The sequence below is a fragment of the Vicugna pacos genome, chromosome 14 (genome assembly GCF_048564905.1).
Source record: "Vicugna pacos chromosome 14, VicPac4, whole genome shotgun sequence".
NCBI classification, from domain to species: domain Eukaryota; kingdom Metazoa; phylum Chordata; class Mammalia; order Artiodactyla; family Camelidae; genus Vicugna; species Vicugna pacos.
The window spans coordinates 66,570,902-66,588,469 of NC_133000.1; the positions used below are offsets into that span (position 1 = coordinate 66,570,902).

Here is a 17,568-nt window from a genome sequence, read left to right on the forward strand (position 1 = left end):
TTATTTTCGGAATTAAATGTTCCCCACTCATGGCTAAGTATACAGTTCTCAAATAAGCTATTTCATCAATCAGGAACAGTTTCTTGATAACTGAGGGGAAAAAAATCAACTTTAAATGACCTTCCATTTATCCCTATACTTGTAGTAGTATCTTTGGTCATCCACATTACAAACAGCTTAATTTGCAAACTTGAATATTATAGCTATATAGCCTGGTTACTAAGCTTTCAGATCTATTTCTTCACTGTACTTGTACATTATAGTCTGCTTTATAGTAAGTCTTCCCCTGTATTTTCCTTTTTCCCATTGGTTTCACTTCTGGTTTACAATATTAATATTTCTCAACTGATTTACACTTAATAGATCAGGACTCTTATTTGTCAGTTCTGGATTTTTGTTTTTAATATTTTGATCAGTCTTGTTTTAAAATTTCAAATGGTAAGTATTGATTAATTATATACTATTTTTTAAAATTTAGGCCTTGTTCAAGAAATGTAGTCAAAAAGTAGTATACACTGCGTGATATGGAAGTTTTGATTATGTAGTTGTACATGATTTCATTCTGTAAAATACATGGTTTAGATTTGCTACCTAGGTTTTTGTTCTTTATGCATTACTTAGAAATATTAACAAAAACACCGTGGCTTCACCAGGGCAGGAGGAACGAGGGACCTCAAAAATCTGTCAGCCTCCCAGGCCACCTTGACTGTCTGAAGGGCCTAACATTAGGGCAGTAGAGGAGCCAGGAAAAGGAGTATAGAATTTCTATACTTTCTTAGTATAGAAATCCTCTGCTCCTACAAACTTAGAAATACAGCATCAGCCTCATCTCATTTTTGTGTCCTTAACAGGGAATACAGAAACATAGTTTAATATATAACTCATTACCATCTAGTCCCGTACAAGTGACATCTGAACTTCTCAAGGCAAAATTAAGTGCCCTCGCTCTGCCAAGATACAGCATAGATGTTAGTCCCACCACTTAGTCCTTATTTTTCATTCTCTCCTTAATCGGAGGTAATTAATCAACTTCCCCCACATTATGAAACTCCAATTATTTTCTAGTGAGGCTTTTGCTGTAACAGGCCTTCAGTAAATATTTCTTGAATGAAAGTTACTTCATTCTAAAAACAATGTTCAGGGTTCCCATTATATGAAAATGTTATCCTATCCCTTAGTTGAGATTTATTAAAAGATTAGGTGAGTAGATGTGTACATTCTATAAAACTGACTTAACTTACTATATAGTAAGTGCTGTTTTCCTTTTTTAAAGATGACACTGCTCTGAAAAATTAAGAGTACTTTCTCAGGTGCACAGGAGTAAGACAAAAGTTCTGTTGTAACAAAATTCAAAGTTTAATTTTTCAAACATTAACTATATTAATGAAAATAAATTATATTTAGACCACCTTCAATATTTGTACATCATCTCTATACAACTATAACAGTGCTTTCAAAAGACACTTTGTAAAGGACATTACTTTCACAATTAAAATATGTTTTAAAAACGGGAACATTAAAGAACATTAGTCTGAAATATATCTCATAATGCTGAGAGATATCTATTCTTGAACAAATTAACTATATGTATTAAAAATAACATGGTTTTTAACTAAAGACAATTATTTCTTGTCCCTTTCAGTGATTTCCTGGATCCAAAACAAAATCTGTGTATTTATTTCTCTGAAAACATCATTTGTTGACCGTCCTTTCACTGCCATGGAATGATTTGCCTTCTCAATCCAGTGGATTTTATTAGGAGCTTGCATTTTCTGTGCCACTTTCTCCAACAAGTTCTAAAGGAAAAAAAGAAGAGGATACTAGACTAAGGCTCTATTGGTGTTTAATAAAGATCTCTCTCCCACCCGCCTATACTGGTATCCAAGCACTAAATACCTATGCTACAGATAATTTTTGAGGCAATGGAATATGCAAGGAAATGTCCACAGAAGTGACAGTCCACATCTCTCAGATACAATAATGCCACAGAATAGATCAAGCATTCATTATTTATAATAAAGTTATTAATTGGAGCAAAAAAATTCTTCTAAAAATATTCCCCCCCCAAAATTATATGATTGAGAAATACACTAATATTTAATAATATGTACAAGTTATTTTTCTCAAGTCAATTTAATAACAAATTGAAGAATCTGCTTAGATGTTGAAAAGATAAACCAAATGTACAGTCTACTAATCCCAAATTCACAAGATTCAGGTATTAATCCTTCGTTTTCTAAATAAGAGTTAATCCATTTACCGACTCCATAAGGAGATGAATTTTGTCAGTATGCTTACATTTTCAGGTTCTCCAAAGCAACAGTGTAAAGCACAAAACTAGCATTAGTAAAATCAGCATCTTTTTAAAGAGACTAAACACTGAAGGTAATATCTGGGTCCTGAGATGTTCCTCTCTTTCTTTCTTTTTCTCTCATTCACAGAAACACCAAGTTATAATTCACCTTTTCACACATTTCATCTGCTGAGCCTGACACAAACAGTACAGGATCTTTTATACGAAAGAGATCTTCATCTCTAAGTTTATGCTGCTGCTTTGGGTGGTGCAGTGGATAGGAAATACAAATGAGACCTCGAACAAAATCATCAGCATCATCTGGCTCAATATGACACATCACAGAAGCAGCTGCTCTTGACCCCATTGAACGACCTAAAATCAATTAAAATTAAATTCAGTTTGAAATATAAACATTCACATAAAGTAGTGGTGATTATGATGTGGCAAATCAGATTTCATTTACTATTTCATAACATGTTGCATATCAACAAATACTTAACTACAAAAGGTGGCAATTAACAAGCTGCAATACCCATAATGGACACCAACAGCCATGTGAAGAGGTAAAACCTGATCCTAAGCCAAATTTTTAAAAATTACTTTTCTGAAAAATACTTCAACAGGTGAAGACAATCCTTGTGAAGGAATCATTTGAAAGAAGGTGATTCAGGGATATAAATAAATGGAAACATCTTTGGGTTACAGTATATATGAGATTTAAATTTACTTTAAATATTAAAGCGCCTTGATGTTATACATGGGAGTGACTTACCAAAACAAAAAATCCTTAAGTCATTTCCTGTCATTAATTTTGAAACAAGTTTTCACAAGTGTTGCAACTTACCTCCAAGGAAAACACCTGCAAGTCTGTATTCTCCTGAGGTCTTTAGGTAATTCTAGAAAAATTGACCAAAAAATTATCAATTCTCTTACAAAATGTTCCAATGGAAAACCAATACATTATTTGTCATCATTACTGAAATGAAAATCTTTGCAAAGCCAACCATGAAATCTTAAGGAATTCTTTAAAGAGGTAACCAATTCTGTGCTCTCCTGGTCATATCTTCACTATCAAATCATGTATTAGGTAATACAGGCAAATACATACCAAAAAAACACAGCCTAAAAAAATTCAAGTACTAAAATATTTTAAAAATATTTTTAAAATTATGGGGAAAAAGCCAGTAAAAGCTTCCAACTAATATAAAAGTTAATAATACTACTGACATCTAACTTAAGGCTCTGAAAAACTTAGCAAGCTTAAAACAATTTGGATTAAAAGATATATCAGACTTGTTTTATCCGGAGATTTTACACTTTCTAAATAACATACAAAAAAGCCATGCTATTTGTACATTCATTGTATAGGAGCAAAATAATCCAGAACTATATCCTAAAGTTGTATAATTTCAGTAAGAAAATTACATCATAAATAGATTCCTTGGCAGTATCATGGAGGAACATTTATGATGTGAGAGCCTATCTCCATAGAAACTAACCGATGGCAAAAAAGAGAAATCTGACCACTACACAGCCTTCATACACTGGTGAGTTTCTAAGAAAACTCATTAAAAGATTTTTAAATTAAACCAAGTGACTGCTAATAAAATATGTCTTATATTTATTAAGAATTTTAAAAACAGAATTCTTTCATAAGTAAATATAAAGAAATTTTCTTACCAAAACTGATTTATATGCCTTAATTCTATGTACAATATTAAGGCCTTTACAGGTAAATCTCAGGCAAAAAAACCCATGAGATGCAAGATGGGATGCCAGTGACATCAAATGAGGAAGATTCATATCTCCTGATGCTCCATGTGTAAGAATTATTCCATATGTTAAGCTCTTGTTAGGTACCAAACAAACAGCATCTAGTAATCTATTTCCAAAAGGTATTTTTAGTTTAACCTGAAATTCAAGAGAATAAAGGGATAAAAAATTACTTCCTTGCTTATTCAGACATATGAATATATTTGTTCTGAGAGACCCATGATTCAAGTCATAGCCTCCGAATAAAAAGCAATGATATTAACAGTAGCTAATATTTAAGAAGTACTTATTGTGTGTCAGGTACTATTATAACTGCTTTATATGTATTAATTAATTTAACCTTCCTATTACACCTGCAAGTACTGTTATTATCTCCACTTTATAAATGAGAACACTGAAAAGCACAGTATGTTACATAATGTGCCCAAGGTTATATATCCACTAGCTAGGATCTATACTCAGACAGTCTACTCCAAAGTCCTTACTCTTAACCACTAATGCTATACTGTCTCTCACAGTACAAGTTGAAAACAAATTACTATGGAGCCATATGACTTCAAAAAAAAAAAAAAAAAAAGAAGGAACCCTGAAAATGCGGAACAGATGAAAATATGTATTACCTCCGTATGACTCATTTTCACTGTTGAATAACAAACTTAAAGTGCATTACATCTGAGAAGCAAAGGACATCTCCCTGAAAAGAAGATTCTGTTGTGAAAGGTGGGTAGGCAGACATAGATATTTTAAAAGAACTATGAATGAACACATTCAGTAGCTAAAGCAAACACATTTAGAACTAATCCTCTAAGAACTGGTGTCTTTACATGTCCATTACTTAATTATTTTCATTCCTATGGTCATTCAGAATTGGTTATAGGGCCAGATGTGGGGCTGGCAGATGTTATTTAAGGGAAAGCCAATGTGATACTTTAACGTGGATGCCTTAAGAAAATTAGTGTCAAAGTAGAATGCTGTATCTTGACATATATTTTATTTCCTAAGCATTTTTATTCTCAAACAACTACCTTCAACTTAAATTTCACAGCATCTTTCTATTAACCCATGTCCTTTGTCATGCCCAACTCTTCCTCCCACCTTACAATGGAAGTTTACATCCACACCCTTTGTCACGTGACTTTGCAGAACATTCCACAGCAGGCAGTGTACATCTCCACCCTATTGCCTTTGGGCTTGGCTACGTGACTTGCTTTAACCAAAAGAATTTAAGTTTCAATGTGCCACTTCTGAGCTGAGGCCTGGCAAATTTCCAGAAGCACTTTTGAACTCTCGCCCTCAGCCATGAAAAAGACAGGCTCCAGGTATTTTTGCTTTTTCAGGCTGGGTCCCTGAATGGAACACATGGAACAGATCTGAACCCAACACTAAAGTCTGGAGTCCAGCCTAGTCCAGCCAACATCTAAACCACTGAAGAATTATGAAATGTTGACCTAAAGAACCAAGAGGATGACATGTTGTGAGCCACTGAGACTTCAGGGTTGTTATGCAGCATTTCTTTCTACTCTAAGAGATCTTTTACTGTTCAGCAGCATATTATCAACATCAAGATCTCCATTATTCATCTCTTTTCCCATTAACATTTACTAATTCACTCACTGAACAGATAACAGATACCAACAATAACAGTAGAAAAGTCTCTCCCTCATTCCACTTAAGCCTTACCACCCAGATCCCCTCTCCAAAGTCAACCAATATTACCCAATTCTGCCTCTCTCAGATAATTTATTTACATATATATACACACCTTTCTCTTTTTATAAACTGGTGATGTATTTTTCTGAACCTTATCTGCCCCCACATCCAATATATATTTTGGTAATTACTCTTTTCTTTATACAATGAGCTTCTTTCATTGTTTTTTATGGCTGCAGAATATGCCAAGGAAGGGTTGTACATAACTTATTTCACCAACCATCTATTAATGAACATAGAGATTTCCAATCTTTTGCTAAAACAATATTGCAATGAGTGGCACTATACTTAGTATTACTTTCACATGTGTGTAGACGTATCGCTAAGATAAATTCCTGGGGAAGGAACTGATTTGTCAAGGGAAGGAATTGATGTATCAAGGGTGTATTCATTTGCAATTATTTTTTGTGGAATACATTTCATTTTTGAATAGGTAATATATGCACATGGTAAATTTTAAAAGAAAAAAAGTGTATAGTTAAATCTTACATTCTTTTCCCCAGCCACAAAGTTCCTTTCCCTTCCCAGAAGCAACCACTATGACCAACTTACTGTGTATATCTTTCCTTTAAGTATATGTGTATGTAGAACTCTCTTTCTTTGAGCCTGTAGGGTATTAGACTGGCTGCAAAAGTTCTGGGGTTTGAGTTAGAGGAGCATGATGGACTTCAGACTTCCATTGTCCCTGTTTACCTAAATGTAGCCCCGTAATTAACTGTGCCTGGGGGTCCCCTGCTTCAAAAATCCTGTTTTATGTTCTCGAGAGAATAGCCTCCAGTCTTCTAATGGGAAAGAAGCAGTAACACAAAAGTGTGAAATGGCGAATGAGATCTAGATACCTAATTACTTCTCAAACAGATTTCACCTAAAAGTAGTCTTTTGAGTCCTCTACATCCATCCTTAACACCATTAATTTCATCACCAGTTCCCAAAGTGTCTGGTGCTCCTGGTTTCTGCATTCTTAAGATTCTGTGGTTTATATAGCATTGTTCCACAGTATTCCCTGCTGCTGGTTTAAAATTAAGCTTTCTGGGGCCCCATATTTTAGTGCTATTGTTTCCTTTCCAATTTCCCCATCTTTGTGGGTCTGTGTCTTTTTACAAACCCCGATTGTAATTTTAGTGAGGTTTCAGAAGGGAAAAAATTAGATACATGTATTCAATCCACTATCTTACTCTACTGTTTCTCAGCAACTTGTGATTTTTTTTTCCCCAGGAAAACTCTACTCCCTTCCAGATTTCACGATGAACAGTCTGTCCTTCACAATCGGTGAAAACGTTCTGGACTACTTGGTAACAGTGAAACAGTCCCAGGGTATAATCCCACCGCAGCCTGATCTGGACAGTCTAGGTCATAATCTTTGGATTCAGAAAGGGCACGGCTGGAAGCGCGGCTCAGCCTCAATGTGTTCAACGGCGAAGGCAGCAAACGCCACCAACCTCAGAGAGGCTGAGATGATGAATCAATACTCTGGATCGTAGGGAGTTGTGTGCCCACACCGCGAGCGTTTACAAGACTGCTGTATGTGCCTACTGCTCATACTCAGGATGCAACAGCGATCATAACTGATGCTGAAGGCTCAGGTGCCGCCACCGCCACCTCCAACTGGAAAAACGCTTGTACGTTATCCGCCACGTCTGGGCAGAACGTTGGAAATCGCGGCGCAAAGGCAAACGGTTAAGAGTTCAAGTCTCTCGGGGGTCGGTAATCTGGCCGAGCCAACAAACGCCCAGGGGGACAAGAGTAGGAACTGGAGGCGTTTCCCGGAGTTTGGGACCCAAAGACACCTGAGGGTCGTCCTATTCGGCCCGCCCCGGGCTGTGCGGTGGCCGTCGCCAGGGCCCGGGAGACCCTCAGAGCTCGGAGGCTGCTCCGAACTGGCCGCCGCTGCCGGGCTCGCGGGACCCAGGCCGGCCCCGCTCTTCTCTCCCCACCCACGCCGTCCTCTCACTCCGCCTCCCGACCGGCTGGGAAGACGAAGCCCCAGCGGCCGCCGCCCGCGGGCACCGAACGGACGCCAAACGCCTCACGGAGCCGCCCAACAGCCCCTGAGGGGCGACGGCCGCGAGCCCGAAACGCCCCCGGTGGGGCCACGGGAAGCCCTCCGGGGTCCTCGGAAGCCGTCCCCAATCTGGCGGCGCCGAGCGCCGCCGCACTTACCGGGGAAGGGGAAGTGGCCCGAAGAACCTAACTGCCCTCACTCCCTTCAGGGAGCGAACTACCACACTCGAAGGGACCGCCTCGCCGCACCCGCCAGCGCGTTCCGCTACGGCGCTTGCGCGCGCAGGCCCCGCCCCCAGGCGCGCGGGCGGCGCGCGGGGCACGCTGGGGGCGGGAGTTTTCCCGCCGCTGCTGGCGGTGGAGCGGCCGCGACTCTCTGCTCCCCAACGGCCAGCGGCCGGGTGGTTACCTCGTCCACATTTTCTCCACTCAGGACTTCCCCGTCCCAGCCACGCCATCCCAGCAGTTGCTCAGGCCGAAGAATGTGGGGCCAACTCTGTTCTCTTTTTCACACACCCCACTATCAGTCCAGCCATCCGATTGCAAATACATGCAGAATCCAACCGCTTCTTACACTTAGACTTCACCCGCCCGAGCCTCACCACGGTGTTTGCCTGGTTACTGAAGCAGTCGGCTGAATGGTCTCTTGCTCCAACCCTTACCCGCACACCTCTTCGCTATTTATCGGCGCAGCGGCCAGATGTTTGCAGTCCTCACACCCAAACCGGCCAGACTAGCCCTCACTGTTACCTAACCCAAGTTCCTGTGCCCCAGGTCACAGCGAGGGAAAAAAATAAATATAGAAGTGTCAAGAGTTTAGAGCAGAAAAAGGTTTACTGCTGGGCGAGGAGAAGAACCGGTGGCTTGTGCCTAACCCCCCACCCCCAACTCCCTGAAGGGTTTCAGCTGAGCATCCTTAAAGGCCAGCTGAGGAAAGGGCTGTGCTATGTGAGCCCAGGATATGTGACCAGCTGTGCACAATTCTCTGGTTGATGGTGATCAATCCGTAGGCACCAGAAGGTCTGGGGGCTATGTGCACATGATCGTCAAATAGTTAACTTCTTCCATTTGATGGTGTTTTTTAGCATCTGAAAAACCCAGGAAATACTACCGGAGTAATTCAGAGAGGAGCTCCAGCGCAGAGTATGGGGAGGGGGTCTGTCCCGGGAAGGCCCCCTAGGGTCCTACTGGGTTACATCACTATAGGGCTTTTGCCTGGTTGTTCCGTTTTCTAGGAAAGATCCCAGTAGCCAGCGGTGCATAAATTTGGGGTCTTCACCCACCTGTCATTTTCTCAGTGAGGCCTTCCCTAATCACCTCACCCACACTTTCTGTCCTACCCTGGTCACTTAACATACATGAACTTGTCTATCTGCTTCCTGGACTGTAAACTCCCCATGAAGACTGGAGTCTGTATTGTCATTATTTTATCTTGATTCTCCCGTGTCTGGAATTATTCCTGGCAAATCAATACATCTTGAATAAATGACTCTTCCCCAAGCCCGGCGCAGTTGGTAACGACCCTCTTTTCTGTCACAGCACTTGGGAGAAAATAAAAATAAAATCCACAAAACCACTCATCGTCATTTATCTCAAAAAGCACTTTCCTTAACTGCAAAGTCTCAATTAACATTTCTTTACTTGACTCCTAATTTTCTGGCTATGTTTATTTATCCTTTGATGATGGGACTGGGGATTGAACCCAGGACCTCACATATGCTGAGCAGGTGCTCTACCACTGAGCTATATCCTCACCACCCTGTGCTTTTAAACATAACTTTATTTACATGCTATAAAATCCATTCACTTTAAGAGTACAATCCAATGGTTTTCAGTAAGTTCATAACCATTTGCAACTATCACCATGATTTAAGAACATTTCCATCACCCCAAAAAGAAACCTGTACACATTTCCCTCTACCCTTAACCCCAGGCAACCACTAGTCTACTTTCTGTCTATAGATTTGCCTTTTCTAGGCATTTCATACAATATGTTGTCTTTTATATCTGACTTCTTTCACTTAGAATAATATTTTCAAGATTTATCCATGTTGTAGCATGTAATAGTACTTTGTTCCTTCTTATAACTGATTTCTTTTTGTTGCTGACTTTGTTTTAGTATTGAACTTTATGGATTAAAACAACCACCAGTTGATGGGTATTTGGATTGTTTCCACTGTTTGACTACTATGAATAACACTGCTGTAACATTCAGAGAGACAAAACACAGAGTGATGACAGAAACAGTGAGAGATTTGAAGATGCTAAGTTGCTGCATGGGAACATGAAGCAAGGAACCACAAAACAAGAAATGTAAGAAATGCTTCTCTAGAAACCAGAAAAGGCGTTGTGCCCTCAGAGCCTCAGGAAGGAGCCAGCCCTACCAACCAAAACCTTAACAGTATCTCCAAAACACTGATTTTAGGCTCTAACCCCCGTAACTCTACAGGAATCAATCTCTGTTGTTTTAAAGCACTAAATTTGTGGCAATTTGTCACAACAGCAATAGGAAACTAATACAAAAGTATTTTTGGACACCCAAATTTGAATTTCATATTGAAACATGTCATAAAATATTGTTCTTTTGATTTTTTTAACCCTTTAAAAATGTTAAAATTATTCTTAGCTTGCAGGCTGTACCGAAACAAGCAGTGGGCCAGATCTGGCCCAATACTAGCACAAGTAATCCATCCCTAGATTAAAGCAATAATACACAATAATACATAGTTTTTATGATGTTTCAAAGTTAAAATACTATTAATGTAATTCATTATGGATAAATGTAACAAAAGCAAATCGAAATAAAACACGAACATTTAAATAGATGCCCAAAAAGCATTTAATAAAATTTTAATGCCCTTCCTTCTTTATAAGTTAGTATTTGGAAATATTTTAATAGTGGTTGTTTATCATAAACCGTAATAAACATTTTGCTTAACAGTGAAAAATCAGTAGCATCTTTGATCATCCAGTCTAAAGCAGCCACCCACCCACCCCACTTTCTCTTTGTAATAATTTTTTATTTATCAATCCATAATTGTCCTGCTTATTAATTTATTTTTCCCTTGTTTACTTCAGTCTTCTTTCAGAAGAGATAGTGACTGTTCATGGCTGTATCTCTAGAACCTAATACCATGCCTGGCACATATTAAGTGCTTAATAAATACTTGTTGAATAAATTCTATTTGTGATGGTTAATTTTATGTTTGAACTTGGTTGGGCCAAGGGACCCAGATACGTGATCAAACATTACTCTGGATTTTCTATGAGTGTTGTTGGATGAGATTAACATTGAAATCAATGGACTTGGTAAAATTTTATTCTTTATTGATGTGTAGTTGATTTACAATGTTAGTTTCAGGTGTACAGCAAAGCAATTCAGTTATACATATACACACATGTATGTACATATATTTTTAGATTCAATCCTTTGCTGATTTAGGCACTGTGGGCAAAGTCAAAGGACCAAAGAGATTGGGAGACAGCATTTGAAACAAACATAACAGCAAGAGGTTGAAGTTCATAATACATAAAGAATTGAAACAAATCAGTAAGTAAAAATTTTTAAAAAGGAAAATTTGACATCATGGAAAAGTCAAAGACAAGAAAAAAAGATACTCGGTTTCACAAGTAATCAGGGAAATATTTTGAAAACAATGTTTGTATCCAAATAGACAAAAGTGTAAAAGATAAATATTATCCGGTGTTGTTGAATATATAGGTACATGAGATTTGAAGACCCTAGTAATGGGAGTCTAGTTTATATAGTCTCTTTCTGTTTTGCTTTATCGATAAAAATTTTAAGTTATCCACAGTGTTCGCAGCAGGCAGCCTTCTTTTTGAGAGAGCTGAAAATTAGAAATAATCCTTCTTATGTAGTAGAAAGGATGGAGAAGATGAATTATGGCTCTAACCTACAAGTTTATGGATCCAAAAATGTCTGTAAATCTACTTTTATAACAGTGGTTCTATTGAGAAGATAGGGATTGGAAGAAGTTGATTTTTTTGTTATTGTGAGCCTATATTACTTTTGAAATTTTATGAGAAATAAAATTTCATTTTGAAATAATTATATATTCATGGGAAGTTACCAAGAGTCTGCACAGGGAGATTCTTTATACTTTGCATTCAGTATCCCCAAAGGTAACGTCTTGCACACCTCTAGAATAGTATCAAACCAGGAGTTTGACATTGTACAATTCACAGAGCTTATTCAGATTTCATCAGCCATACCTGCATTCATATCTGCGTGTGTGTAGTTCCATGTAGCTTTATCACATGTGTATAGCTATGTAACCACCTTTATAATGAAGATATAGGACTAACCTAGAATCACAGGCATCCCTCACACTACACCTGTGCAGCCACATCCTCTCTTCACACCCAACATTTTCTTCTTAAAAAAATGTAGTGTAAAATTATGGAAAGAGAGCCATGATACGAAAAATTGTTACAGAGAAATTTTTTTGGAGAGGGAAAAGTTTATGGACATTTGTATGAGCATATGATGCTTTCAATTCAATTACTCATACCCTACTTCAAGTGTTCAGACTGAAAGTCTCATTCTCTAAACCAGACTTTGAAAGACACAGACAGACAAGACCTGTCAAGTTAATCATCCATCAACAGGTCACACACTCCAAGTTCCAGAATCTAAGTCAGTCATTCTGAATTCCTTGTTGGAATCTCAACTCTATTAATTTAAACAAAAGATTTATGGGGGGAAGAGCATAGCTCAGTGGTAGAGTGCATGCTCAGCATGCAGGAGGTCCTGGCTCCAATCCCCAGTGCCTCCTCTAAAAAAGAACCCCCCCAAAACAGCAAAACCTAGTTACCTTCCCCTGCAAAAAAAAAAAATAGTAACAAAAGATTTATAAGACAAGGAGGGATATACCATGATCGCCATCCTGTCAGCACCTACTTTTTACTTATTTTTACAAGAGGCAGCATTGGACAGAGGAATTCCTGCTATGCTCATGTGTCATTTGAGGTCTAGGGAACACGCGGGCCATTTGTGGCAGTGCCACTGTGATGGATTGGAATGGCCATCTTCTCAGGGTGAATTTAAAAAGATTTGTACAATGAGAAACCCATGTTGAGAAACTTCTCGAGTTGGCATTTTTTGGGTAATATGTTGTAAGACTTAATTTATCATTGCCATAAAGTGAAGGAACTAATAATTCTTCAGTCACTGCAGCTGCCAGTAGACATATACTGCTAATACAGCACAGAGACAGCCTCTTTGCTGATGACAAATGGTATGTTTTGCCTTTTGTCACTAATCCTCCTCGAATTGATCTTTGGATTTATTGTGTGCTGGGGATCTTACTGTTTTTCTTCCATATACGGATACGTACGATATTATGATTTATAATAAGAAATACATATTTTGTCTTCCTTTGTCCCATTTCTGGTATAGAGCTCCTGAAACCTTTGGAATTTCTGAAGTGAAAGAGCAATAAAGGAGACTATTGCTATGTTAATACGTTGGATTTTGAAAAGTACCAAAGGATAAGGGCTGGTTGTCAACAAAAACAACCTTGTGATTATAGGAGCAGAACTTTTAGTGTCTCCCCATCCCCCTCCAGGAGAGGGAAAGAGGCTAGAGGTTAATTCTATCAACAGTGGCCAATGATTTGATCAATCAGGCCTATGTAATAAAGCCACCATAAAACCCAAAAAGATGGGGTTTGAAGCGTTTTCAAGTTGGTGAAGCAGATACTTCCACAAATCACCAAGCCCTGCCCCAAACTCCACGAGGACAGAAGCCCCTTTGTTTGGGAACCTGTTTTGAGCATCTCTTTACCAGGCTGCTGATTACCGTTCTTCACTGTCCTTTGTAATAAACTGGTAGTCTACTGAGGAACCTGGCTTCCTGGGTCCTGTGAGTTGCTCCAGCAAATTAATTGGACCCATGGAGGGGGTTGTGGGAAGCTATGATTTATAGCCAGTCGGTCAGAAGCACAGGTGACAACCTGGACTTGTGATTGGCATCTGAAGTGAAGGCCAGTCTTATGGACTGAGCCCTTAACCTGAGGAATCTGGTCCTATCCCCGAGTAGATGGTGTCAGAATTGAGTTGAATTGTTGCACACCTGACTGGTGTGAGTGAATTGCTTGACGGTGTGGGGAGAACAACCACGCACTGGAATTGGAATCATTAATACACATTGTCCCAGCTCCACTCACTAAAATGTGCAACCTTTCTCCAACTCTCTGCAGTCCCGGGTTGCAGATAAGTTTCCAGCCTGTTTATGCATCACTATGTGGTATGGTTCTGTTTTTCCCTTTCCTGCCACTAGTATCACATGGTCTGAAATTCTGTAGCATTGTAAACATTCTTGCTATATAGTGGGAAAGCTCACAATTCGTCCTTTCTTCAGAGTGTTTAATATTTCTTGGACTTTGCAGGTGAATACATTTCTTAGGAAAAGTTCATAAAGTGGGGCAGGGCATATTTTGGTCGACAGGCCATTGACTCTATATACTACGTGGGGGAAAGTTGACATCTTTAATACTGAGTTTGCCAATGCGTGAACATGTGATATTTTTCAATTGAATTACTTTTTTAAAAGTTGCCTAACTTTCTGTATAAAGATCTTGTCCATTTTTGCTAGAATTAATTCCTCAAACAATTACTTCATAGCTTTCAAAGCTACTGTGAATGCTATCTTGAAATAAACATTTTTATTTTTATTTTTTCTGTTGCTGGCTGGTACATTAAAATACAACTGCATTTAATAGTTTTGTATTTAGCAAATGCCACCTTTTCTTGTTAATTCCAACAACTTATCTGTAGATTCATTAAGATTTTCCGTGTACTGTAGCCTATCACCTGCTTTTAATGACAGTTTTATTTATTATTTTTCAATCCTTCAACTTCCTACCTCTTTTCTGGGTTGACTGTGCCAGCTCAGACTCCCAGCACTAGGCAGAACAGCAGTGTGTGATGTGGGAATTCATATGTTGTTCCTAGTTTCAAAAGGAACGTTTTTAAATATAGTGGGCGAATAGTAGCCCCCCAAAGATTTGTCAAAGTCCTAACCTGTCTACTTAGAAATAGGGTCTTTATATAATATAATTAAAACTCTCAAGATGAGATCATCTTGGATTTAGAGTGAGCCCTAAATCCAAGGACAAATGTCTTTATAAAAGACAGAAAAGGAGGCGATACAGAGACACTCAGAGGGAAAGACCGTGTGAAGATGGAGGCAAAGATTGGACGGAGGTGTCTACAAGCCAAGGAATACCAAGGATTGCCAGCAGCCACCGGAAGCTGGGAGAGAGGCAAGGGGAGAGAGAGTCCAGGAGGCACCAACCCTGCCGACACCTTGGCCGTAGACTTCTGGTCTTCAGAACTAGGAGAGAATAAATTTCTTCCATGTCAAGTTACCAGGTTTGTGATAATTCGCTGAGGCAGCCCTAGGGAACTCATATAGAAGATAACATAGAAGACTGACTTAGTGACCTGGGGATCGGGAAAGATTTCTTAAACAAGATATAAAGCACACCAGCCATTTAAGAAAAAGATTGATATAGCCCTATACATTAAAATCATGGTCTTTGAATATTAAAAGACACTGCAGTGAGAATTAAAGACACGCCATGAACTAGGAGGTATGCTGCGGATATAATCAACAAAGTACTAGCTCCAAAATATACTTTTATGAATCCACTAGGAAGCCAAACAATTTAGTAGGAAAATGAGCCAAAGTAAGTAAATCAATCAATAAAAATTTATAGGAAAAGCAACACAAGTGGCTCATAACGATATGAAAATATGGTCAGCTTCATTAGTAATCAGAGAAATAAATATTAAAACAAGAGTTGTCATTCCACACCAATCAGATTAGCAAAAAATTAAAGAATAAAAGATCAGCAAAAATTTAAAAGTCTGATAATATCAAGCATTAGCAAGGAAGCAAAGCAACAGGAAATCTTGAACATCACTGGGAGAGTGTAAATTGTGACAATCAAGTTGAAAAGTTGTTTGACATTATCTAGTAAAATTGCAGAGGTACACACTTTACAACGCAATAATTCCACTCCTAAGAAAATGTGGCCAAGAAACATAAATAAGAATAGGATTACCAGAAAAACAGAAGCAACCTAAATGTCCATCTTCAGTAGAATGTGCAAAACAGTGATCCTCTTTGTACAATGTAATACTGTCTCCATGTACAAATGAATGTACTGGCACTATACGCACCAACAGGCAAGTAATAGCAGCAAAAATCCATTTATATAAATTTTAAAACAAGGCAAAATTAAACTGTGTTGCTTAGGGAAGTATAGGTAGGTGGTAAAACTCTAAATAAGGGCAAGGTAGGGGGAGGTATAGCTCAGCAGTAGAGCCCATGCTTAGCATGAAGAGGTCCTGGGTTCAATCCCCAGTACCTCTTTTTAAAACAATAATAATAATAATGATACATAAGGGCAAGGAAAAGATGATCACAGCCACCACAACAATGGCCAACTGGGAGCAGGTGAGACACACGAGGCATTCCCAGGGAAGCAGCAGTGTTCTATTTCTGAACCCAGCTGGTAGTGTCAAAGCAAAACCAGACCTGGACAGTAGTCAAAGTGGTAAAGACAGATGTTATTCAGGACTATTGCAAAAGGGGAGAAGGGATCTCAGGACAGAACCTGCTCAGTTCTGAATATAGCAGAGCCAAGTGGGAATTTATAGCTGAGGAGCAGGGTGGGGGGCAGTGGATGGGAAATTACTAAGAGGAAACATCCAGGGTTGCGGGGGTGGGGGGAGTCTGGCTAATCTGACCTAAAAGGATTCTTACTGAAGACGTGCTGGAGGGATCAGACGTCACCTGGGGGGACAGAGGAGGACCAGGAACCAGATTAGATGATGAGAGTGATCAGATATGGCAGATGGGGGATTCTTGCTACACAGACTTAGCAGGGTTCTTACTGAAACTAGACTTTAAATGGAAGTGCACAGAAGGAACTAGAAGGTTCAGGATTCTGATTAAAATTTGCCAAGCAAAGAATCTTTGTCAGTAGTTACATGGGTGTATTCTTAGAATTATTTTTAAGCTGCATATGTTTTATAGCCTTTTGTATATATGATACATTCCACAATTTGAAAAATTTATAACAGATGACCTAACTGGAAGACAGGTGGAAGGGAAACTACTAGGAAACGAATTTGTGGGGACATACGTTATGGTTCAGTGTTAGGATTTCTAGTTTCTGCTTAATCCCCTTAATCACATTCCAGGGTAATTTTTCATTCAGTTATTCATTCATCCATTCACTACTTATTGAGTCTTTCTAGTTGCAGGCACTTTTTTAAACAGAAGAGTGTATAGTTGCTTAAAACCTGGTCAGGGAGAAAAATAATGATTTGGATCACGACCACACAGCATGGTAAATACAATGATACGAGTGTACAGACGAGAGGACTCAGGGGCATGACTCCTGAAACGAGCACTGAAGCATATCTAAGCCAGACGAAGAGGGTCATGGCATTCCAGACCAAGGGAAAGCATCTACAAGGAAGGTAAGGAACAAAACACTGAAGCAGCACTAAAGGACTGGTTTTGCTGGACTAGAGGGTACATATTAGGAAGCGGTGAGGGATTTGATTAAAGATCTGGGGAAACAGAAGCGGACTCACAGACATAGAAAACAAACTTATGGATACCAGGAGGGAAAGGAGGTGTGGAGGGATAAACTGGGAGTTCGAGATTTGCAGATAGTGACTACTACACATAAAACAGATAAACAAAAAGGTCCTACTATATAGCACAGGGAACTATATTCAGTATCTTG

At 39.0% G+C, this 17,568-nt stretch overlaps 1 protein-coding gene across 2 annotated transcripts; it reads right to left on the reverse strand.

Moving 5' to 3' along the window:
- Window positions 1-1,332: 1,332 nt before the first annotated feature.
- On the reverse strand, window positions 1,333-8,049 carry TEX30 (testis expressed 30). Of its 2 annotated transcripts, none has more exons than XM_072976509.1 (5): window positions 7,940-8,049; window positions 3,977-4,207; window positions 3,141-3,192; window positions 2,463-2,668; window positions 1,333-1,796 (listed from the first exon to the last, which is right to left on the reverse strand). In XM_072976509.1, exons 2-5 carry the CDS (start codon window positions 4,097-4,099, stop codon window positions 1,623-1,625), a joined length of 555 nt encoding a protein of 184 aa, XP_072832610.1. In that variant the 5' UTR covers window positions 4,100-4,207; window positions 7,940-8,049; the 3' UTR covers window positions 1,333-1,622. The 2 variants fall into 2 exon arrangements, with proteins under 2 accessions (XP_072832610.1, XP_006208365.1); XM_006208303.4 differs by lacking the exon at window positions 7,940-8,049 and adding an exon at window positions 4,690-4,767.
- Window positions 8,050-17,568: the final 9,519 nt, after the last annotated feature.